Here is a 24,333-nt window from a genome sequence, read left to right as displayed (position 1 = left end):
ACTGACTTTTATTTATTTACTTATTTTTATTTTCTGAGACGTATGTTGCCAGAGCTAAGGACAGAGCTCTCTGTCACTCCCCTGGAGACCTCCCTCCACATGAACTGAGAACCATGAGTCAAGTCTTCCTGTGTAGAGTTACACAACCAACAGCAAGGGAATTATGTGCTTTACTTACAATATACGGTATCTGTGGCAATCAGTTCCCTTCACTTTGTACCTGAAACACAGACGGTGCTCAACCAATACCTGCTGCATTGAAACTGAATAAAATTACCTTAATTTGTAGCCCTAATGACTCTCTTTAAAGAAAGTTAACATGGTCATTTTAACGAGACATGATAATAAACCCATGTTGGCTGCTAGTGATCACCGTTTTCTTCTTTAAATGTTTATAAACCTATTTGCTCCAGATTTTTGCTAGAGAGTAACAAAAATGCTACCAATGTTATTCCTGGAATCCGCTCCTTTCTGCCTTTTAAAAACTGGGGCAATATTGCCCCCATCCACTCTTTGGATACTCTCTTACCTTCCTAAAAACTTTAAGGACTCTAGTAGCTGCTTAAGCCTCACGGGTCTTGACTCCCTCTTCTCCCCAGTAGGAATAATATTGACCCTTTCCATGCCGCAGAGCTGTAAGGATCCAGGAAGACGGAAAGACACTGGACACAGCTAAAACAGTCACGTAGGGTCTCACATAGGAGCCCTGTGGATCCTGTGATACAGCACCAATACAGCACAGTCACATCCTGCAGCCCCCAAAGTGAATGCCACAAGCGAGACCAGACACCATATGCAATCAGGGAGACTCCCAGCAGGGCTGAACCTATCATCCTGGTCCTGCTGTTTAAGAGGCTTACAAACAACCCAATAGGAAGCTGAGCCAGAACACAACAGAGATTGCACCCACAGAGTTTTCTTCTCTCTCCTTCTTTCCCTTCCTCCTGCCTTCCTCTCAATTTCCCGCTCCCTCTGAATCAGTGCGTTACTTACTATAACTGCAGTAGCTGCTCAGGAAGCTGTCCTGTAGGCAGTTTACGAGGGCAGAAGCTAAGAACCCGGGAGAACAGCCTGATGCCGAATTTGCCAGCCTCTTCCACCCCCTGCCTCCCACAGGTGTCTGGACTTGGATGGGGATGTGCAGACGACACATTGCCCACAATAAAAATATGAAAGGAAAGCTTCCACTCTCCTCAACCTATAGGAACCCCCTCTGGGCTCAAACAATGCTTGATAAATGCAAGAATAAAATCCAGGAACCCACCCTCTGCCAAGAGGGGATCACATCCATGAAAATTCTTTATACCCTTAAAGTCTCAGGATATTTACAACAAATACTTTGTTAGATACAATTTTGTCTTATCTCTTTCTCCCAAGACCCAAGGAGGCTGCCGAAGGGTCACAGACAGTGATTAAAGATGCGTGCAAAGATTTAGACATGACAGTGCTCACTGATGCTGCCTATTATAAGAGACAATTGGAATCAACCTATATGTCCAACAAGAGAGGAGTGTTTAAATACATTATGATGCACCCATACAATAGAATATTGTGAAGCTATTAAAAATCACATTGTCAGAGACTGGCTGGAATGATGTTCGCAATGTATTATTTTAAAAGGAAAAAGCAAATTAGAAAGCAGAATGCTACATACCACAAAGGGAATTTTTTTCAAAACATATGTAATATTTGTTGCAACTGGTAGCATTATGAATGGATTTAAAATGTTTCCTTTTTATTGTTCATATGTGTTTTCCAATTTTTCTACAGTGATGTGAATTGCTTTGGAAATAGGATGGCGGGGGGAGGGGCAATAACACTTATTTTTGCTAGCCAGAAAGAAATAGGAAAAGCCCACTCTTTAAAGGCTGACTTCCGGCACCTTGTTCTGCCCGGTGGGTATGAAACCAGCTCCAACTCCGCTGTCCAGCTTGCTGAGAGCCCCGTGGAGGCTGCCTTGGCTCTGGGCAGAAGCTTCCTTGGTATCAGCAACCACCTTGAGACAAGTTATTAAAAATGGAGCTGTCCTGGCCAACCTCTCATCCTGAAGTACCAAGGGCCACTTCAGCCCAGAGAAACAGCCTCTCCAGAGCCCTGTGGGTTTTTGAAGCAGAGCAGCAGTCCTAGCTTGTGAGAGCAACCTCCCTCCCGCCTCCCAGCTGCCTGCCGAAGGTTTGCAGACAGCTCCCTTTCCATCCCACAAGAGGAGACAGGCAGATGAGTCATAGCACTGGCTTGGATTAAAGAAGTATTATTGTGTTAGCAAAAATGGATCTATTTTATTATCTGTTTCTTGACACCTTACAAATAGATATGTTTTTCCAACCAGACAGGCAAGTTCCTTAAAAAGCCAACAATTTCGTTAAGCTGAAGCTAAAGAAATGACCAATAAGAGTGAGAAACACGTGTCTGAAGAGCAGCCAGACTGAAAAGATGTAGTGGAAACACTGAGGAAAGTGGTTTATAACCCTGACGCTAGATTCAAGTCTGCAGAGTGATGCCATTCTTCTAAAAATACACAGAGGAACTATGGAAATCCTTCCCTCTTTTCTAAGCTTTCTCTCTCTTTCCTTTTTTAAAGAAGTATACTAGGATTGGTTTATAAAGGAGATTAAAGCATAGATTTCAGTTTTCATGGGGGTAATGGTCGTGGGGTACTATTTTAAGGACTTCCTTCTCTTACACAGACTTTTCCACACTGGGAGAGGACAGATAAGGTATGTTCCACTAATGTCCCTCATTAGCCACACATGCGTGCCAGCAGTCATTTCCTTTTGTCTTGCTATCCCACGACAACAGATTGCCTATCGTCGGAAATTGGAATGGAGACCTTATTTTGTTTGGATCTCTATTCTCCATTGTTCAATTCCACATTCAATTTTTCATCCCATATATGCTTTCCTTGCAGAAATACACTGTGACTGAATATAGAAACAGATAAATAAGTAAGTGTTATTTATTGAAGACTCACCTAATAGATTTTTCAGGAGTACTTTAGCCAGCAGGGCCCCCCACCCCCATTTTACCTCTGGGCGGAGAGGTACCAGGCACGGGTAAAGATCTGATGAGCGATGCGAATGTATGTGTTGTACATGTGTGCTCCTGGTACTTGGCTTACTGCTGGTCAAGTCCCAGGAGTGAGCTTCCCTGTTTCCTTTATTACTGTGCTGCATAGATGTTTTGGTGGTGTTTAGAGGAAGCTGGATGCCCCTTCAATGCAATATGCTTCGTTCTCTGACACCGTCTTCGTTGTTTTTCCTTAAAATGGCAAAGCTATGAGGACAAACTTTTAAAATGATCTCAACTATTTGTTTTTTTGAGTATTCACTTTTCCAATTGTTGACATGATTTTTTTCATTTAAAAATGTGGTTGTAAATATTTTGTGTTTCTATATGGGATCCATTGGATCTAAGAATGAATGTTCTTTCCACTTACCAAACATTAACTATGCACCAGGCATTGGGTAATAGCTTCCACACTCATTATTTCATTTACTCCCTTACAAGCCCCCCTATGGAGCAGATGCCAACATATGAGGAAACTGAGGGAAGTTAAGCCATTTGCCAAAGATTACACATTTAGGGGTTGGGGGGCCTCTTCCCTTCCCTCCATTGAAATCCATCCAACTTTTACCAAAGTCCGTGCGTTTGGCCATCCAGAAAGCACTTTCTGAGAACACAGAGTAGGGCTGCATTTGCACTTTGTGAAGCCCATTCCTCACTAAAGGAAGCCGCCCCCAGCCAACAGAGAGGCCAAACTCCCTTGTGACACGCTCTAGCAGTTAGGAGTGGGGCTGGTCATCACACGGCCTTGGTTTCAAGCCTCTGCTCACCCAGTTACTGGACCTCAGATCACAGGAAAGTTACCTACCATTTCTGAGACTCAGTTTCCACCTCTATAAAATGGAAATAACAGTATAGATTGAATTCTATAAACTTGCCAACTTGCAACCATTTCTGACCCAACAAAGCACTTTCGAATGGCCCTACCTAAGTTTGTCACTGGGTCGTTGAAGGAGTGCACTCAATACATAGTGGTTTTTAGTAGACTTGCTCTTCGGATTGCATTTTGCACAGGTCAGGCAGATTAGCCTGTATTCTCTACTTGCACAGGTCAGGCAGGTTAGCCTGTATTCTCTACCTGCACTTGTGCGCAGAGAAGCCGGCCTGAGGTGATGCAGGTATTGGAGCTGATAACTCAGGGAGGCAAAAATACTGTGTGGATAGTCAAGAATTAACAACAAAGAATCTCCTGAGGCCCTACTGCTCCGTGTATTTTATCCCTTAATTTAGTCTTAATTACTGAATAAGGTTACAAATGCTGTTTTTTTTCTTTTTTTTAAGAAAGTGGAAGGAGGGGGTATTGAGGAAGTTTAGCACTCAGTGTTAAAGACAGAGAGAGGGTGTTAAATCAATCCTTGCCCCCCTGGCAGGGCGGGCCCTGCCTTTGACATGCACGAGGGCCACAGCCCTCGCTACCAGCTCCACAGCGGCGGGTCCACCCTGCGCCACCCACGCCTGGAGAGGAACCGCCCGAGTTAGCATTACCTGCCCAGCGTTGTTTACTTTCTCTCTGTGCACCAGGCCCAGCTCTTGGACCCTCGCTCGCATTATCTTATGTACCCCCCCACAACATTTCGGACAAAAGGAAACTCTCGCTTTTTCCCATTTGCCAAGAGGAAACAGAAGTTGAGTGACTCCCCCGCGGTCTCCAAGCGGTGGAGCCGTCCTCCAACAGAGCAGCCCTCTCACTCGGAACTGCATCTTTTCCTAGTTGGGCAGAGGCACCGTTTCACCTAAGAATCCTCCAAACTTGGCCACCACCCTCAAGAAGAGCAAGAGCACGACCTCGCTGCGCTCCGCAGGTTCCGGGCTCCGGGCGCGGGTAGGAGGAGTGGCGCCGCCCCCAGGGTATTTAACACCAGTCTGGGGCCCGCGGGGCGCCGGCCGCTCCCGCTCCCTGCCGATCGCACCTCCTCTCTTCCCTCCCAGCTCTCTCCCGGCGCGCCCCACCCTCCACCCCGCGCTCTCCTCCGGCGCAGGCACCAGCTGGCGGGCTCCAGGGGCAGGACGCGGGCAGCGCTAGTCGCGCGCTGCCCAGACCGCACCACCCGGGCTGACCGCACTGAAGTGCGCGGGACAGCCCGAGTCGGGACTCCGGCCCAGAGCGCCCCGCAGACGGGCTGGCGGCTGTGGCCCCCGGGCCAGCAGCTCACAGCATGGATTCGGATTCCGGCGAGCAAAGCGAGGGCGAGCCGGTGACCACTGCAGGTACTGAGGGGTCGCGGCAGCCTAGCAGAGAGGGCTTGGACTGGGAGGAGGAGAGGACAGGGCAGGAAATCTCGTGTATTTCCCCGAGCTGCAGGCGGGAGGCCGATCCCCAGCAGCTCGGTTTGTTACAGGGCGGGACCAGCGATTGCTCCGCGCTGGGAGTTTGCTTTCGGGCTTTCTCCTCCTTCGCACTTGGGCACGCAGGAGGCACAGGAGGTGCGTTTGCGTGTGCCTCTCCACTCAGCGTGGCTCTCGCAGCAGTCTCGGTCACCCGGGCTGTGTGGGGGTGGGGAAGGGTTCGGGAAATCTGAGTCCTGTTGTTAGCTACAGCGAGGGTTACAACACATCTGCCTTTTGAAATAACTTTACCAGCCCTGTCCCGCCTTCGAACCTAGGGTGCCGCTGTCGCTGTGGGACAGGTGACTCGGTTGAGAATGTGACTGGGGACTCTGGAAGGAAAAGCCCTGGACAGGCAGAGGTCAAACCACAGCTACTGACTGAGGTTTCCGAGGCTGCTAGACGAGCCCGTGCAGAAGCATTCGCTCATCGCTTGTCCTGCACGCGCGCAGAAGGTCCCCGCAGAGAGGGTCCCAGAAAACACACGCTGGGGTGCACCGGACCGGGCTTTGCCTTTAAGAGGTGCCACCGGCTTTTCACAATCGATAGTTATTGAAGCAATGGGTGGATGCTTACTTAGGAAAAAATGAATGTCCTCCCCCGCCTCTCCCTGATACTGAGCAACAGGAGGAAGCCACCCACAGCCTTGGGTCGACTTACTGCTGGGCTCCGCCTGCCGCCTTGAGGTCCACGCACCAGAGACCAGAACGTGCACCCCAGTGCCCTCCTTTTCGCCTCCCTGTGTGACCCTGAATGCTAGCCCTGGCCAGCAGACCTGTGTCCTGAGTTCTGGGACTCACCTGGTATAGAGACCCAAGGTCCTGGACTAGTCCCCACTCTTCCTGCTGTCAGGCCAGTGTTCTAAAGGTGGGGACCAAGTGACAAGAGGCACCATCAGCCTAGGAATGGGTGCAGGAAAGGTAGGCTCTGGAACCAAGGGCTCTATCTGTGTGTATTATTCCCCGTCGTCTTCACAGCACCTAACCAGGTGGCTTGCCCACATCTCACAGCCAGGGAGTAGCCAAGGGCAGAGTGAGGCCCTTCCCACTGCATCATACCCCTGAGCCTCTCACAGGTCAGCTGTGGTCAACACTTTCGGGTAGAGGGGTGGGAGGAAAAGAGGCTGCAGAAAGGACAGGTGGCTTCGCCAAGATGCCTGTGTGAGATGATTTCTCTGTGTGTGCAAGGGCCACCTGCTTTGTGTAGGTATGTGTAGGCATAATTAATAAACATGAGCCCTTTGCCTATGTGTATATTTCCGTGATTATGAAACACCAAGATTTCATTTCACAGGTGGCTGGTGGATCTCCTCTCATCATTTAAAAGTTCCAGCTTTGTGTGTACCTATGTATATCTTCAGAACTGAAGGAGGGGGCAGTGGTGCTGACACTTGCGTGACTCTCTCAGAATCCCAGGAACTAACAGGCTCTGCCTGCCCCCACCCTCAGATCTCTGTTGGGGTTGATGGAGAGGGACAGGAGGCTTAGAGAAGAGAGGGGAGGAGGAGAAGGGGGAGACATTATAGAAGAGTTGGTACTTGGGTGAAAGGGAAGGGAAGGAGTTCTTAAGGGTCCTGTTGCTTCTTCCGCCAGCCTGCCCAGCACTGCCTGCCTGCATGTGGCCAACTCTGTGTCAGAAGGCCTCTGCACAGCTAACAGCAGGCATGGCCACTGAAGTCAGACGGGGCCCGCGAAGAACAGGGCAGCCAGCTCTTGCGAGCTGTCGCCATGCGCTTGTACCTTACTGTTTTCTACCGTCATTTCTTCTTTCTCTGTGTGCTTGAATCCCACAAGTTGAACATTTGAATGTCACAAGCCATTCTGCTAAATGACATTCAGTCTCACTCATTATTTTCAGTCTTAAAGTGTTCTTTGTGACAAAGCTTCAAAGCGTGATGCTAATTCACCGCCTTGCTGTGGCTGCATCCTGTCAAATGGGGACTCTGTGCAGATCCAGATATAAGTTAAATGACAGGTATGTTATCCATAGGGGCTGTAAGGAATGTGGCATTCAACTGGACTGTATCTATTCAAGCCGGACAGCTTCAGACCTGAGAAGGACAGGAGAGCAAGTGCGACCTCTTCGCATATGCAAGTGTGTGTGTCTGTGTGTAGCTACTACGTAGGGAGTTGAGACATAAAGGCTCCTTCCTCCTCGAGACCCTGCCCTTCTTAAACTTGTGTAAAAGCCCCGCCCCAAGATGGGCCTTATCAAGGGCAAGAACCTGGACCGTGGATCAGAAAGATCTAGGTTTCAGTTTCCACCCAGTGAGCAAGTAACTGAGCCTCTTCAAACCTCCGTTTCCCCCTCTGTGAAATGGAGCAACAACAGTGCCACAAGGGGGTTGTGAGGATTAAACAAAATAACACGGGAAAACGATCCTGGTAGTCATTCAGTAAATTTGATTATCACCTGATTGGATTATGTGTTATAAGCAATCTGCTAAATAATGTATCCTACCGCTTTGTAAAATGTAGACCATAGACACTTGTAAGACAATTAGTATTGTCATCATTATTATCACATTAATACAATTGTCTAAGGAGATTTGTTTTTAGTTTTCTCCCTCGTACTCTCTTATTCTCTCTCTGGTATGTGTGTATGCGCATGCACATGTGCGCATGTGTTTGCCTGTTTGTTTTGGGGGGATTATGTTAAATTTACGTCTGTTCACCCTCATCACCTTCCAGCTCAAGGCATTAAAATGGGGACTTTTAAATCTACTGCTTCCACCACCCTTTTTCTCCAGCTCTGGGGAAAGGTGTAAAAAGCAGAGAATCCCTTACCCAATCCACCTGCTAACCTGGAGATGAGCCACTTTCATGCCACTTCGAATAGGAAGAGGGTGTAAGCCTCCCCAACACACATATTTCCCTACCAGGTAGCGAGGAGGCACAGGAGGTACTCACCATTCTCTCTTCCATTTCTGCCCATCTCACTGGCCACAAACTGACAGAGGAGTGAGGAAATCTCCGAGGACCACCTACACTTTACCCCTTTCAAGAGACTTTTCCGAAGATCTCCTCCGTGTCTACTGTGTAGCTCTCCCATCTAGCAACACCCTCCATCAGAGGGTGAAGGGGGGATGAGATTTGTCTCAATCTGCATTTTCTGTTATTCAGGAAGCATGGGATGATGCTTCCATGTCATCCTGCTGCCTGCAGCTCCTCTGCCTTTCTCTTATTTTATGGTTCTTTCTATGATTAGGAGAGAGGCAGGGTTTATGGAACACTGGATTCATTCCAGAGACCCAACTTGGCAGTCTCTTCTTTGGCAAACCCACTATCCATCTCTCAGAAACCCTAGAGCTTGGTGTATTAACTTGGCAGTGTTTCCAAAGATGCAACAAGCGAGTAAACATTAGCAGTGTCAGCTTTTTCCCTTTCTGGCTTGTACGACCAAGATCGTCTACCCAGCTGAAGGCAGACAAGCTCCGTCACAGCTGGCTGGTCCAGGGCAGCCAAGCTGATGGGGCATCCTTGCAGCCGGGTAGGTACTGCAGAAAAGCATTTCTGTCTCATGGAGAGAGCATGTGGTAAGTGAAGTTGAAGACAATCAAGGAAGTGGAAAAACAGCAGGCTTCTAACATTGCCCTTCCTGCTCTCTCCATCCCCTAGGTCCTAAGCTGGGTCCACGTGAACAAAATGGGAAGGAGTACATAGGATTCAATCGGTGGCCAAGAGGAGGAGAGATGTTTCAGAAGTCAGATACCACTGGAGCAAAGGCACAAATAAATAGGAAGGCAACTGGGGTGTAGGGCATATACTAGGGAGTACTGGGAAATAAACTTAGGTGAGTATAGGGAGAACCACTTATTAGAGGGTCTAAATCACTTGGTTCTGTTGATGCTGAACAGACGCCCCTGAGCTGACTGTTGAGCAGAGATGTGACCAACTGAGAGCGGGGTTTGCAGAAGCCACATTTGACAGATATGAAGTGTGGGGATGACTTAGGCTTGAGCCTCAGCTCCCAGGATGTGGCCACAATTGGAGAGGGTGGTAGCCCTAAGTGCTAAGGCAAGGCAGAAGAAGGATGTGCATGCCATTTCAGAGAAGCAAGCAACAGAATCTGGTGACAGACTGTACAAAAGCTGTGAAAGGAAGGGAGAGTGGAAGGAGACTGGCGTGTGGAGTTCGGGTAAGGGCAGGGAAATGCAGGAGACTGGCTCCCAGCCCCCCTTTCACAGGCACTTAGTGATGTTTGGTTTACAGTGCTTTGCCCCGATAGGCAGTAAATCATGCCGGAGCATTGGTTTGGGGGTATGATGAGGTCCCAAAGTTTGTAGGTTCCTGGAGGAGGCTGTTCAGTAACCTTTGTCAATAGATTGAGAATTGATGAGCTGCCCAACGGAGGGTAGGGACCTCCTGGGAATGATGTGCCACTTGGCTGTTAGTCCCTGTCCCGTGTCTCATTCCTGACTGTGGACATTTTGGGGGGCCTCTACCTGTCTGTCCACACAGTGGGCTGTAGTTGCTTTGAGGGTCAGGATCTTGTCTTATGCTTTCATGTTCCCAAGACTTTTATGGACACAATAAATAAATGAGCATCCTAAGGCAGCTCCTGAGAACTCTGCCCTAAAAGGCCAGAGAGACAGCCAGAAACCTATCCAATGAAGTGGAACTGCCAAAGCCTTCCTTCCGTGTTTGGTTTTGCTTCATTGTTTTAAGATTTCTTGCACTGTCTGGGACACTGTGTTGGAAGGTATAGGGGATGTGAAGAGTCCATCCTGTCTTCCAGGGCTTGGGATCAGATGGGGGGAGGGAACACATATACCAATTGCCACAGTCTAAGCCAATGCACGAAGACTCCCGACCCCCTTCCCTGGGATTATATGTGGGCCTCATCTCTGTTTATATGTTCTCTCTTGACGCCAGCCATTTCCCATTGCATACTTGTGGTTATTCCTGTACATGTCTCATCTCTTGTGCTGGACTGTTAGCTCCCTAAGGCCAAGGGCTGGGTCTTTTTCACCCATATGACCTCCCACCAACACTACCTATGTGCTCTAAACACACAGGTAGGTTGCTAGCTGGTTGGATGGGTGGATGGATGGATGGATGGATAGATACATGGATGATGTTGTAGGTTGGGTCTCCAGGAAGCAGACTCTGAGGTGGAGATTAGCACATAGCAGGTTTATTTGAGACCACTCTTGGGGTCAATGCCTGGGGAAGAAAAGGGAAGGGGAGGGACACTAGACTGCAATGCAGACCCAACAGAGCCTTGCGCTCAAGCTGGAATAGCCGTTTGGAACTGTTCTGAGTTGGGGCGAGGGACCAGGCCTTCATATGTAACAATATAATCATCAGTCATTACAGCAGGCCATCCCAAGGAACAGGGTGTACCTTGGATGAAGCTCTTCCCTTCTGAGGGCTGTCTGAAAGTAGCCCTCCCAGCGGCTTGTGGAATATTTGCACCTTCATTCCCAATGGAGAACCCGGGCAGTACATCTCAGCATCCATGACAGGCGGCCTCCAAAGTTCTTCAGCAATGTTTCATTAGGGAAGCCAGCCTTGTCTACCAGCAGTGTGCAGGGGGTGGTTGTTGAGCTGTGAACTTTATCTAGACCTCATTAGGGCAGTTTAGATTGCCAGATGGATAGCCACTGTAGACCTAATAGCTCTGCACTTAACTCTTTAATCTACACGATCCAACGGGTATTGGCTGATCATCTGCTTTGGGTTCAGAGTGGTGCAGGGTGCTTTGGTACAGACAGAAATGGAATTAGATGTGGTATGGCCCTCAAGAGGTTTGCATGCAGCCCTGTTAGGGAGACAGATCACCCACCCACCCAAAACTGGATCTGAAAGACTGGGTGGCGGCAGCAATAACTAGTGTACAATTTGGAGTATAGGACATGGTGGGTTGTGATTCCGGTGGGAAGGCCTCGTGGAGGGATGGGCCTTGAGGGTGGGCCTGGCCCAATGGGGGCCCCCTGGTAGGCAAGGGCTGTCCTACTCAAAACCAGGTGCCGTGGTGGTGGTTGTAGGCAATGTGCAAGTTTCTGGAGATGAAGAGAGAATGTGTATGAGTACGTAAATATAAAGCTCTATTTCCTGTATTATATCTCTCTTTAAAAATAGGGCACCTGTTTTTTTATTTGTCAGCATAACCAAATTATAGTCACACTTTCCATTAGCACTTTCTCTGACTGGTTTATTTTCCTCCAACATCGCCATTGGCGCTCACTTGAATTCACATGTAAATCTCTATAAAAACACTATATATATGATTTTGTTGTAGTTTTTGGTCACTTGTTTTCCAACCCTTCATGTAAAATGCCTGTGTAGGTGGGTGTTTGGGCTGTATCTTGTACAAGTATAGAAATAAAGAAAAGAGAAGAATGTTTTTAAAAACCCAAGTTTTCCCTAATAGCCCAATCCAAGAAAACATATAAGAAGAGTGAATACCCCACATATATTAAGACATGCCAAAAATATACATTTTTTAATACATCAGAAGTACTTTTGTATTTTGTATTTTGTATTTTTGCATGGCACAAATTCTGAGATTGCTTTAGAACAACCTTCACGTTCATTGTGGGTTCCCTAAACATCATTGCCAGGGAATAAAGTTGAGCCTGTTCATGGAAAATCTACTGGTGTGCAGACTATAAAAATGGAAGGCTTGGCGGCACAGAGAGTGCTAGACACACCCTAATGGAAACCAGTATTTTGTAACTCAGTTCTCCAGGAAAAAAAGGAGACACTTTGGCAGTGCCCACGTATTGGCTTACACTGTTGAAAAGCCACAGGAGCAGCCACCAGCTCCTAGGTTCTCTTCTGAGAAGTGAGACACGCTTTCTGTGAAACTGTTCGAGCCCTGGAAGGAAGCTTTTCAGTGACACATAGCTTTATGGAGACTCCCCGTTTTTTGTTTTTTGTTTTTATAGTAGAGGCATCCGATTTTATGTGCAGGAAGAAATTCTGTGAAGGGTTGTTCTGGTGAGCACACAGGTCCCACACCCCGGATTTGGGGCCTGTGGGTTATGCTGAGAAGGTGCACTGGTGTTTCAGTGGAGAATCTGGGAGGGAGGTGAAGGGGGCTGTTGGCAGGGCAGGCCTCTCTCCTACCACATTTGTGTCTGGTTCCTTGGTTTCCTTGGGATAACAATGAGAAAGTTGGGGAGAGAGACTGGAGTTGGGGTTACAGGGTGAGAAAAAGTAGAGTTCAAGAAGTTGTGGCAAACATCAAACAAGATGGAAAACTGAGGATGGTCTTTGCCAGCCAGGGTCCAGCCCCAGGGGGCTAGTCGTGAGTGTAAAATAATAGTGATGTTTTGCATATTTACTTATTATTTTATATTAATTAAGCCTGTACAATGTATTTGAGATTCGGTTAGCTGTTTATATGGTATTTAACCCTTCTGGGCTAGGTACTGTAAATAGCCCCATTTTTGTAAACCAAGAAATTGAGGCACAGGGAGGGTAAGTAACTTGCTCAGGGATATGCAGCTTGTCAGGGACATGAAGCCAGTCTAACTCCAGAAATGGTGCTCTTGTAGCAGCTAGACTGTGCAGTTAGGTCAGTGGACCACCAGGCTTCTTTGTGTCTCTCACCAGCTCCCATGGGACCCAGAACCCTCACCATTAGGCTCCTTCAGTTTGGTTAAGACATTACAACTCAGTTTTAAGCTGCAGGTATTACCTGCATTAGCCCAATAACACATGAATGGCTGGCATGGGCTCTGGAACAGGGACTGGTGGGGGTGGGGGGTTGGGATGGAAGATGGGGAAACTGGTATAGCTGCTGCCAGGGAGAGAAGGTCCTGGAAGGACCCTGCAGCCACGAGCAGCTTTAGGGTGATGGGGACCTGGTGGATGGAGAGGAGAGAAGGGTGGAAAAGCAGAGTCAAGAGAGGTGCCGAAGACAAACCAATATTCTCTCTACCAGAGTGCACTTAAGCTGGGTCCTGAGCGCAGGAGTAATATCGTTCCACTTAGAATCAGTTCAGATACAGCCTCCCCAGGACGTGGTGACGGCTGGATTCGAGGGGGAGAGAAAACTCGAAGATGAGACTGCAGCGCAGTGACAAGAACTTGAGATTCGGAGGGAAACAACTTGGCTTTGGTTGTCAGAGCCATCTCTTACTTCTTGTTCTTTGGTAACGTCATTTTCTGACCAAAAGAATGCAAGAATGCAAGCTCTTGGAAGAGTATATAAAAACAATACAAAGAAGAAAATTAGATTGAGCCCTAAGAATAGATGTGCTTTTCCAAAGGAGTGAGTGTAGACCAAAAGCAGTTTTGGAAGATGCAAGAGAGCTTTCTTTGGGGAGGGGTGGGGCTTTATACGAGAAGCTGAGTCCCTGTTTCTGAAATGTTGACTTGGGAACACTAAAAACATCTGGCTGCACTGCCAGGCGCTGTCAGAACCAGAACTGGAAGCCAGATCCTGTGACTCCTCTATCATTCTCCCAGAACATATGTCATTGAAAAAGAAAGGAGCAGATTATTCTGAGTGTCGTGATATCAAAAGGACCCCTGCTCTGCTTCCTTCCCCTCCTTCTTCTCCCCCTAGGCTTCTCCCTCCTGGGCACATCTGCCGGAGGTCAGACCGCCACGGGCCCACACCAGGCCCTTCCCTTGTGCCCGGCCCATTCCTCTCTCTCAGTCAGGAATTGCCCCAAGGGGAGCACTCAGAAGACTTTTACTTTTTTTTTTAATTACCCAAGAGGTATTAGGTTTTACAGATGCCCAGTGGCCATTGCAAAGGTTCATTTCCTTTTGAGTTTAATATAATAGCGACCAGCTTCAGAAATAGGCATATTGGCCTGTTTCTCCAATCACGTTTTATCTTTTGTTTAGATTGATTTTTTATTTTTGTAAGGAAACAAGGAAGTTTGTTCATCTATTAGCCTCTCTGTCCTCAGGATTTAACTACATAATTAGTGATTCAGTCTCACACAAAGCAGGTGGAGCTAAGTTAAGAGTCAACTTTTAGAGAGCCCAGAGCAGTACCTAATAGGAATTAAACCCGAATTTTCTTGAATTTTTTTTTTCCTGTATATAATCCTGGTGTCCCTGTACTCATCCTCAGTTGCTCCTCCTGCGTCCCAGGAAGCCGAACTCTTGGCCTTGTTCTTGTCTGACAATACACCTTTATTTGGAAGAGATCACCTATTCTTACAGCACAAAGTTAAAGATCCCCAAAGCTGTGTTCTAGCCCAGTCCTTTCTCCTGAGCTAGAATCTTGCATTTCAGAGGCCTCTGGGCGTCTCCTCCTACCCAGCCATTCACGAGGCATCTCAACTCAACATCTCCACACCCGGACCATTACCTCTGCTGGTGGCCTCAATAACCACCAACTCATTCTAAGTTAAAACAGTTGTGAAGTCATAATAATAGTGAAATATCCTATATATATGACCTCACAGCAAAAACAGAACACATATAACGCAGGTTATTCTCATTCTCAGTTTACAGATGAAGAAACAGATTCAGAAATATTAAATTACCAAGTCTATAAGAAATGGATACATTTCTAGAAGTATATAACCTTCCAAGACTAAGCCAGGAAGAAAGACAAAATTACAAAGTAAGTAGTGGATTTTTCACTATTTAAAACTGACCCCCCAAAAAGGGGGACAGAAACAAACCTAAATATGCAACCTAAGCAAACAGTTTAAATATTCAGTGAATATTCAGTGAGAGGAGGCCCGAAGATGGCCACAGCATAGGAAACTGGGAGCTCTCCCCTTCCCAGGAGCAAACTCAAACGTATTGGTATACAGAGAGCAATTACTCCCGCGAGGCAACTGCGGGCTGAATGAGCAGCTTCTGACAACTGACAAGAGAAAAAGAGACGGACTAGGGACGGCTGGGACTCAAGGGAGCCCTCAGAAGCTACAGGAGCTCTTCAGGCTCCTGTGAGCGCCATTGTTCACTTCCCCTCCATTTCCATAGGGATCTATTCTACTTATTGGGGTGCTTGGCCTACCTGCAAATCACCATGATGCAGTCCCAGCTACATTGCCTGGAGTCTTTTTTCCTCCAAACAAATGGAGCACACGGGAACAAAGGAGCTTCACCAACACACCTGACTTTCCAGCCTGGAGGTGCCCCTCCCAGCAGGTTGTTGTGCCCCACACTTACCGAAAGCGCATGCCCAGCTCCAAGCAGCTTCCCAAAACCACCTGGCACATGGGGAGCCTACAAGAAGTTACTTCTGCACGGTGTTACTGGACAGGGGGCGTGGCCTTGACTAGCCTGCCTAGGTCCAGCCAGTAGTGTATGGGTTCTTGACTTCGTGTAGGAAAGATTGCACACCACCAGTCCAGGTGACTATGAGGCTACATTTATTAAAGCTGGGGACAGTGAAACAAGGAAGGGCCTAGTGTAGAAGAAGCAGCAGGAGAGCCTAGGCTGGGCCACTTTAGCTCACTGGGAAGTCAGAGTAAAGGGGGTCTTGGGGACAGGTTAGGGGATGAGCCTGGTGCAAGCTACTGCTGCCCTGTTTCTTCTCTGGTTACAAGTCTCGTGGGGACCCTTAGAGTTTAAGAAATGCATGCTTTTGAAGGAAGAAGTGGGGGAAGAAGAGAGGGAAGGAAATGGCATGGGCTGCCCCCAAGAGGGAGAGCTTTTCTCTCTCTCTTGCAAGTGGGGATCCTAGGGGAGGTCTCAGGGGAGGGTTTCAGCAGAATACCCATCAGTTTTCCAGGTGCGCTCTTTCAGGGTCCTGGTCTCCACTGATTGGTCAGTGCCAGAGTAGGGGCTCGATAGTCATTGCAGCTGGTCCTTGCTTCCAGCTTCGTTCACCTGGTTTTTCTGCTTTTCTGGGGCCTGGGGCTGAAATACAACTAAGGCCTAGATGCTGTCTCCAGGGAGGGGACCTTCTGTATCTGGCTGTAAATTGCTCAGCCATTTTGTTCAGCTTTCTGACTCAGTTGTCCTGTTCCACTGGCAAAGGAATTTTCCTGTCTTCTTACTATCCTGCCTCAATGGGACCACTTTCTGTATAACAAACCAGAGAGAGACTGTATAGAGAAGTCTGGGGAGCTGCAGGAGCTCTTCGAGGACTGTGGGAACTCGTTGGGTTGGTGGGGCTGGTGAGGACCATTATTTTCGCCTCCCTCCACCTCCATGGCACAGGTGAGCCATGGTGCTCTATCCAGGTGCTCTGGTCTACCAGCAAGGTCACTGAAATGGGTTCCCAGACTCACACGAGTCCATTTTGGCCACAGACGAAGGGAGCAAGCAGGATCAACAAGGCACTGCTGCATGCACCTGGCTTCTCAACCCAGAGCCTCTCTGGCTCAGTGGGCCAGTGTCCCTGATTCCTAAGGTACCACTCAGCTCCTGCTGGCCTGCGAAAACCACTCACACACACAGTTTACACACAGGCCACTTATACATAAGGCCACTCTTTCCCAACTGGGAGAGATAGCTATTTTGTCTAATTCATATAAACAAGCTAGAAGTCAAACAAAATAAAAAAACAGAAGGATATCCCTAAAGTTAAGAAACAAGAAAACCCCTGGGGTGGGGGGGGAAGGTGAGGCGGGGAAACCTAAGGAAACAGAGATAACTAACTTACCTGATAAAGAATTTAAAGAGATGATCATAAGGATTCTGACCAAACTTGAGAGTAGAGCAAAGGAACTTAAGGAGAACTTCAACAAAGAGAAAGTGTAATAAAGAACCAAGCAGACCTGAAGAATACAATAACTGAAATGAAAAACACATTAGAAAAAATCAACATCAGATTAGGTAGCACAAAAGAACAGACCAGAGACTTTGAAAGACAAGTGGAAATCAACCAATCAGAACAGCACAAGGGAAAAAGGATTTAAAAAAAAAACAACCAAAACAAGAGTGTAAGGGACCTCTGGGATAACATTAAGCACTCAAACATTTGCATTACAGGGACCCCAGAAGGTGAAGAAAGAGAAAAAAGGAGCAGAAACTTTATTTAAAGAAATAACAGCTGAAAACTTTGCTAACCTGGGAAAGGAAACAGACATCCAGATCTAGGAAGCACAGAGTTCCAAACTAGATGAACCCAAAGAGATTCACACCAAGACATTGTAATTAAAATGGCAAAAGTTAAAGAGAAAAAGACACTCTTTCCCTGGTCGGGTGGCTCAGTTGGTTGGAGCATTGTCCCATGCACCAAAAAGTTTTCAGGTTTGATTCCCGGTCAGGGCACATATCTAGGTTGCAGGTTCAATCCTCGGTTGGGACATGTACGGGAGGCAACCAATTGATGTTTCTCCCCACCCCTTCCCCTCCCTCTTCCTCTCTCTCTAAAAGCAACAAAAACATATCCTCAGGTGATGATTAAAAGAGAGAGAGAGAGAGACAGTCTTGAAGGAAGCAAGAATGAAGATAAATAATTGACAAAAATAAGTAAATTGACAAATCTTTAGTCAAACTTATTAAGAAAAAAGGAGCGAGAACCCAAATAAATGAAAGAGGAGTTCCAACCAACACCACAGAAACACAAAGAATCACTGAAGAATACTACAACTACTGGCATATGCCAACAAGTTAGACAATCTAGAAGAAATTTATAAATTTCTAGAATTACATATAACCTTGCAAGATTGAGCAGGAAGAAATATATAATCTAACCAGATCTATTACTAGCAATGAAGTTGAAGCAGTAATCAAAAAAGTCCTAACAAATAAAGCCCAGGATCAGACAACAATGCAGATGAATTCCACCATTCAAAAAAGAATTAACACCTATCTCTCCTAAACTATTAGAAAAAATTGAAGAGAAAGGAGTGCTTCCAAACTCATTCTATGAAGCCAGCACTAGTCTGATACCAAAACCAGATAAAAGCATCACAAAAAAAAGAAAATTACAGGCTAGTATCTTTAATGAACATAGATGCAAAAATTCTCAAGAAAATGTTAGCAAAACAGATTCAACAATACATTAAAAGGATTATACGCCATGACCAAAAGGGATCATTCATAAGTCAATCAATGTGATACACCACATAAACAAAATGAAGGATAAAAACCATATGATCATCTCAATTGATGCAGAAAGCATTTGACAAAATTCAAAATCCTTTTATGATAAAAACTCTAAACAAAATGGGTATAGAAAGAACATACCTCAACATAATGAAGGCTGTATATGACAACCCACTGCTAACGTCATACTCACTGGTGAAAAGCCGAACACCTTTTCCCTAAGATCAGGAACAGGACAAGGATGCCCACTATCACCACTTCTATTCAGCATAGTATTGGAAGTCCTAGCCATAGCAGACAAGGAAAAGAAATAAAGGCATCCAAATTGAAAAGAAAGAAGTAAAACTCTCACTATTTGTGGATGACATGATACTATATATAGAAAACCCTAAAGAGTCCACCAAAAAGAAAAAAAAAAACTACTAGAACTAATAAATTAATTCAGTAAAGTTGTGGGATACAGAATCAATATACAGAAATCCATTGCATCTCTATACACCAATAACAAATGAAAAGAAGGAGAAACTGATAAAACAATCCCATTTACAATTGCAACAAAAATCATAAAATACCTGGGAACAAATTTAACCAAAGAGGTGAAAGACCTATACTTTGAAAATCATGAGACACTGAGGCAGATACAAATAAATGGAAGGATATACCTTGTTCATGGGTTGGAAGAATTAATATTATCAAAATGCTCTTACTACCTAAAGCAATATGCAGATTCAGTGCAATCCCTGTTAAAATACCAGTGACATTTTTGTCCGAATTAGGACAACAGATCCTAAACTTTATATAGGACCACAAAAGACCTCAGATAGTCAAAGAAATCTTGAGAAAGAACAAAATGGGAGGTATCGCACTCTGGTATCTAACTATACTACAAAGCTACAATAATCAAAACAATGATAGTGTCATAAAAATAGATGTATAGATCAGTGGACTAGAATGAAGATCCCAGGAATAAGTCCTTGTTTATATGGTCAGTTAAGCTGCAATAAAGGAGGCAGGATATAAAATGGGGTAAAGACAGTCTCGTCAGTAAGTTGTGTTGGGAAAACTGGGCAGATGCATGCAAAAGAATGAAATTGGGCCTTGGCCAGTTACCTCAGTTAGAGCGTCATCCTGATAGGCCAAGGTTGTGGGTTCCATCCCCAGTAGGGCACATATAAGGGTCAACTGATGGATGCATAAATTAGTGGAACAACAAATCGATGTTTCTGTCTCTTTCAAATCAATAAATAAATTTTTAAAAAATGAAGTTGGACTACTTTCTTACCATATACAAAAATAAACTCAAAATGGATTAAAGACTTAAATGTAAGACCTGAAACCATAAAACTCCTAGAACAAAACACAGGCAGTAAACTCTTTAACGTCACTCTTAATAATATCCTTTTGTGTATTTCTCCTCAGGCAAGAGAAACAAAAGAAAAACCACGCGAGACTACATCAGATGAAAAAGTTTTGCACAACAAAACAAAAAGCCTATTGAATGAGGGAAGATATTCACAAATGAGACATCTAATACGAGAGTAATATCCAAAATATGTAAGAAACTCATACAAATTAACATAAAAAAACAATCCAGTTAAAAAATGGGCAGATGACCTGAATAGACATTTCTCCAAAGAGGACATACAGATGGCCAACAGACATTAAAAGATGCTCATCATCACTAATCATCAGGAAATCAAATTAAAACCACAGTATCACACCACACCTCTCCCTGACTCTGATCCCCAGTATGAGTGACTTTCACTTTCCACTTCTGCATTTATACATTGATTATCTGTTTTTATTACTTTTCCAGTTAGAGAGAAGAGGGGGCACTTAAAATGCTGTATAACAGGACTATTTGCTTTGAGGAGGTATTGCTCTGCCACCATCCACATTGGTCTGCATTCCAAACAAATTCATAATTGAGGAGTTGTATGATATTAAGTATACTGTGTATTTCTGAAGGGATTAGAAATTTAATTGAGGGTTTCTTGTGCATCTTGGCACTGAAAATAAGAAATGTCACGGCCTTAGTATTCTTTACTGCCTCCCTATCTCTACCCTGTTCTGCTATAGTCCATCAAATAGGGGTAGCTCAGTCAGGAAGTCTGTAGGAAACAGTAGTGCTCACCCTTTAGATTCACATCTGTCAGAGTTTAAACCTAGTTTTAAATCAGCCTTTTAGCCTTTATTCTTTTGGCCTTTATTCTCTAGCTGTTTAAGGTGGTTTGCTGGCACCTGTACTAGAATAGGAAAGAAGAAACCGCGAGAGCCAAGAAGCAGGAAATGGACACAGAAGAGAAGGGATGAAGGATGGAGGGAGAGGGGAGGATGGCCCAGAGCAGGCTTAGAGGGATGCACACCCAGACTTGAGCCAGGGCACCAAGCTCTCCCAGAGGAGTCTCCAAGAACGAAGTTGCAGTGGTACATTGGTTAAGGAGTTTAAAACTGTTGAGAAGAATTTTATATTCTGCCAGGAACTTTGGGAATGAATTAGTGGCAGATAGGAAGCTAACCAGAACAAAAACAAGGCAGTGTTTAGCTCCGGGAAAACAAGATGAGCATGAAAGGAAATGCAGTCACTGAACATCCGTGACTCAGCTATGAGTGATATTTAAGTTATAGTAAGTTTGATTTAACCAAATATTAAAATAGAACCAAATATGAAGGTGGGAGGAAAAATAAATGGAGAAGAGTTAAATTCTCACCTTTTATAATAGGAAGAAGCTAAAAGCAAGTAAAATCAGGAACTAACAGTATCAGTACATAATTTAAATATAGAAAGGTAATTGTAGGTCGAAATAGCTAAAGTGTTTACAGTATTTTGCCTCTAAGGAGCCAGCATCAGAAGTGGGCTGGAGGATGCTGCGTTTTGTTATAAGCCTTATAGAATGACTTGACGTTTAAAGTAGCATACCTATAGTACTTTGAAAGTAGATTTTTTAAATAATAAAACAAAAAAGAAAAGTGACTAGTCAGCCCAGGGAGTGATGTCCTGGTGACCATGCCCAGGTGGGGAAGAGGCACAGTTGGGGTGACCCGAGGCTCGTAGGTGGAGGTAGCTGGCTTCATGAGGCCTCGCTAGCCCCAGTTGTCATTATTGTTCCTGACTTGAGTGTGAATGCACTTCAGTAAAGTGTCAAGACTGGTAGCCATCCGTTCATGCAATGAACATTCTCTGTGTTTCCATCCCTGGCTGTGTTGCCAGGATGAATACATCATGATTCTTGCCCTCAACGGGTTCACGGACTGGTGAGATACAAAGGTGCTCATCCAGCAAAGGGATGGTTGTTCTACATGGTAAAGGGAATATACTAGAGACAAAGGTGCCTGCAGAGAAAAGTCTCAGAGGTCAGGAGTCCTTCAGAGGAGCCCTGGAGGTTGAAGAGAAATTAGGGGAGGTGGGGTGAGGGAGGAGCAGATATCCAAGCACAGGGGAACAGAATATGCAAAGGCATGGGGGTTGGGGGGGAAGACCCAGGCATGACAGGGCCTGGTACAGGTGACACCTGCATGTGGCCTGGAGTCAGGAGCTCAAATTTTGGGGAGGATGAAGTTGGGGAGGTGGGCAATAGATAGATCATCAGCTCAGTGACCCCACATGCTGTGAGAAAGAATCTGGACTTTGTCCTCAAGGCTATGGGAAGCCAGTCCTTACTGGAGGGGTACTATCATCAAAGGCAGCTCTCAGCCCAGTGGAAAAGAGGATGGAAGCTGGATTAGAGAGATGAGCAAGGAGACAGACTATTATTCGGGTGAGAAATGAGGAGGGTCTGCTCTAAGGTGGTGTCAGTGAGGCAGACAAAGGCAGATGCATTTGAAGATACTGAGGAAGCTCAATCAACAGTCTGTTGTCCCATTAGATGTGGGAGGTGAGGGAGAGAAAGAAGGCAAGGATGCCCCCCAGGTTCTTGTCTGGACACTTGGCAGGCAGCCAAGCCACTTATACTACAAGGAGGAGGGCTTCAGGGATTGGAGAAAGGAGATGAGTGATGTTTTAAACAGGGGTGGGGGGGTGATGGGCCTGTGAGAATCTAGATAGAGAGGTCTGGTAAGCAGTAATATATATGGGAGTGGCCCTCAGGAGGGACTCCTGGGCTGGTGACAAATCAGGAAGGGGTCAGCACCTGGACAAGAGGTGACATCTCACTTGGAGAATGTGTGACAAGAGAGAAGGAGTCCCTAAGTAAACCCAGGAGAACACCAGACTTCAGGCACGGACAGGGAAAGGAGCCCTGGGGAGGCCGAGAAGGACCAGGGGGTGGGGTGGTCAGGAAAGCAGAGGCTGACTGAGGTCCCATGCTATTAGAGGTCAGGTAGGCCGAGGGCAGAGCTGTGTGTTTCAGGGCTCCACTGGCACTACAGAGTAGTTAGCATACCTGGCCCCGCCCACTAATGTCCCCATAGAACCCACCGCTCACATCCTGTGAGAGCATAAATGTCCTTTCATGTTTCCAAACACTCCGCAGGGACATTAGAAGGCCACTGGGTGGCCTTGATGAGAGCAGTTGCCATTGAGTTTGTAGAGAAACGCTGTTCTGTCCCCTATGACATCACTTCCAGGGCTTAGCAGTCACTGTTGTTTTGGAGATTTAAATGTATTACTGAGCTTCTACAATGTGCCAGACATACCACAGTGGACACGGTGTCCAGGGCCACCCTGCTCCTGGAGCTTGCAGTGAACAAACAAGTACAGTCAGGTGGGGGGTGTTTGAACAGGCCATGAGGAGAGTTGTTCTAGATAGATGGAGGGGTCAAGGAAGGGGGTGGGAGGGCAGGAGGGGCACTCAGATCTGGGGAGAAGATGCACAGAGCAAAGTGGGCAAGACTGGGGAAAGGGGAGGTGCTTTCTCTTAGGGGAGGAAGAAGTGGGACCACAGGGATGTGAGGCCTGGCAGGAGGATGCGGCCCCGGGATTTGGCACACGACTTGCATACCGGGTGTGTCAGCACAGGGTAGCCTCCTGGGGCTGGCAGGCTGTGGCTTGGTCAGTGGACACTGAGACCCGCATAGGAGAGGCCTTGGGGAGAGCCTGCTAGAGCCTGCTGACCACCTGCTCCACGGCGGGCACAGGCTGACAGCTGACAGAGGAGTCGGGGCCCTATGAAATCAGGGGAGGGAGAGGCATTTTGGAGGGAAGCCACAGAAAAGGAAAGCTGGAGGCCCCAAAGCCAGTGCCCCAGGTGTTTCAGAGGGAGAGAAAGCAGGAGCTTTCCACTGCTGAAGCACCGAGGCTGCAGAGCTGGGAGAGAGCTGTGCGCTTGGAGAGGAGTCGTGTGCGGAGAGGAGCCTGACAGTCCCTGAGCTCAATTCTCCTATGTGCCCAGGGCGAGGTTTTTCTATAGATTTAAAACCCCAATTTCTGACTCTGAAGAACTCACTTCTACACTGAGACTATAAAAGAAATCAGAACCATCTAGTTCAGTTCCCTCACATAACAGACCAAGAAACCTGGAAGGTGAAGCCTTGGGCCCACGGTGCACACTGAGTGAGTGCACTGCGGGGCCGCAGGGGGTGCAGGCCGGCTCTCTCCCCTGCCCGCTGCCTCCTCCTGGGCCAGAGACAAACCAGGATCGGCTCTCCAGTTTTCGCTGTATTTGTATTTGGAGTTTGCCCTGTACTTGGGGAGCGACTCCATGGCCACAGGACAGTCACTGTCAGCATCTTGGAGTGACCATATCCAGTGACTTGATGTGAAACCTTTTGGTGGCACTGTGTTATATTACCATGAAGTATAAATAATTTGGAGACATTTACTGCCATTGAGACAAGTATGGGGAGGCCTCAAAGAAAGACACACTGATGAATAACTCCCAGGAAGGTAGGTCACCACGGCCAGTTTGGCTCTTCTTCTTGAGTGATGTGAGTGGGACCACCAGCTCAGAGTGTCTCCATGAGAGTAGGGGTCCCAGCAGAGCTTAGGAGCTCAGCCTCAGACCTGGCAGCTACCCACCTGCCATCTGCAAACTGGCCCCCGACATGGTCATTCCGCTGGGCAGATACCAATCCCGGCACC

General features: G+C 46.6%; 1 protein-coding gene across 2 annotated transcripts in view; it reads left to right on the top strand.

Annotated features, from left to right (window-relative positions):
• Nucleotides 1–4,955: 4,955 nt before the first annotated feature.
• TNFAIP8L3 (TNF alpha induced protein 8 like 3) overlaps nt 4,956–24,333 on the top strand; it is a 38,216-nt gene continuing 18,838 nt past the window's right edge. The window contains exon 1 of one of the 2 annotated variants that reach the window (XM_024567841.4): nt 4,956–5,271. In XM_024567841.4, coding sequence (XP_024423609.1) covers nt 5,220–5,271 — 52 coding nt within the window. In that variant the 5' untranslated portion in view covers nt 4,956–5,219. Of the gene's footprint in view, nt 5,272–7,323; nt 7,363–24,333 lie in introns of those variants that run through there. The other variant, XM_045202135.2, reaches the window with a different exon arrangement.

Source organism: Desmodus rotundus, chromosome 7 (genome assembly GCF_022682495.2).
Source record: "Desmodus rotundus isolate HL8 chromosome 7, HLdesRot8A.1, whole genome shotgun sequence".
NCBI lineage: Eukaryota > Metazoa > Chordata > Mammalia > Chiroptera > Phyllostomidae > Desmodus > Desmodus rotundus.
Note: the sequence above shows the minus strand (reverse complement) of the source record. Positions and strands in the feature narration are given on the sequence as shown.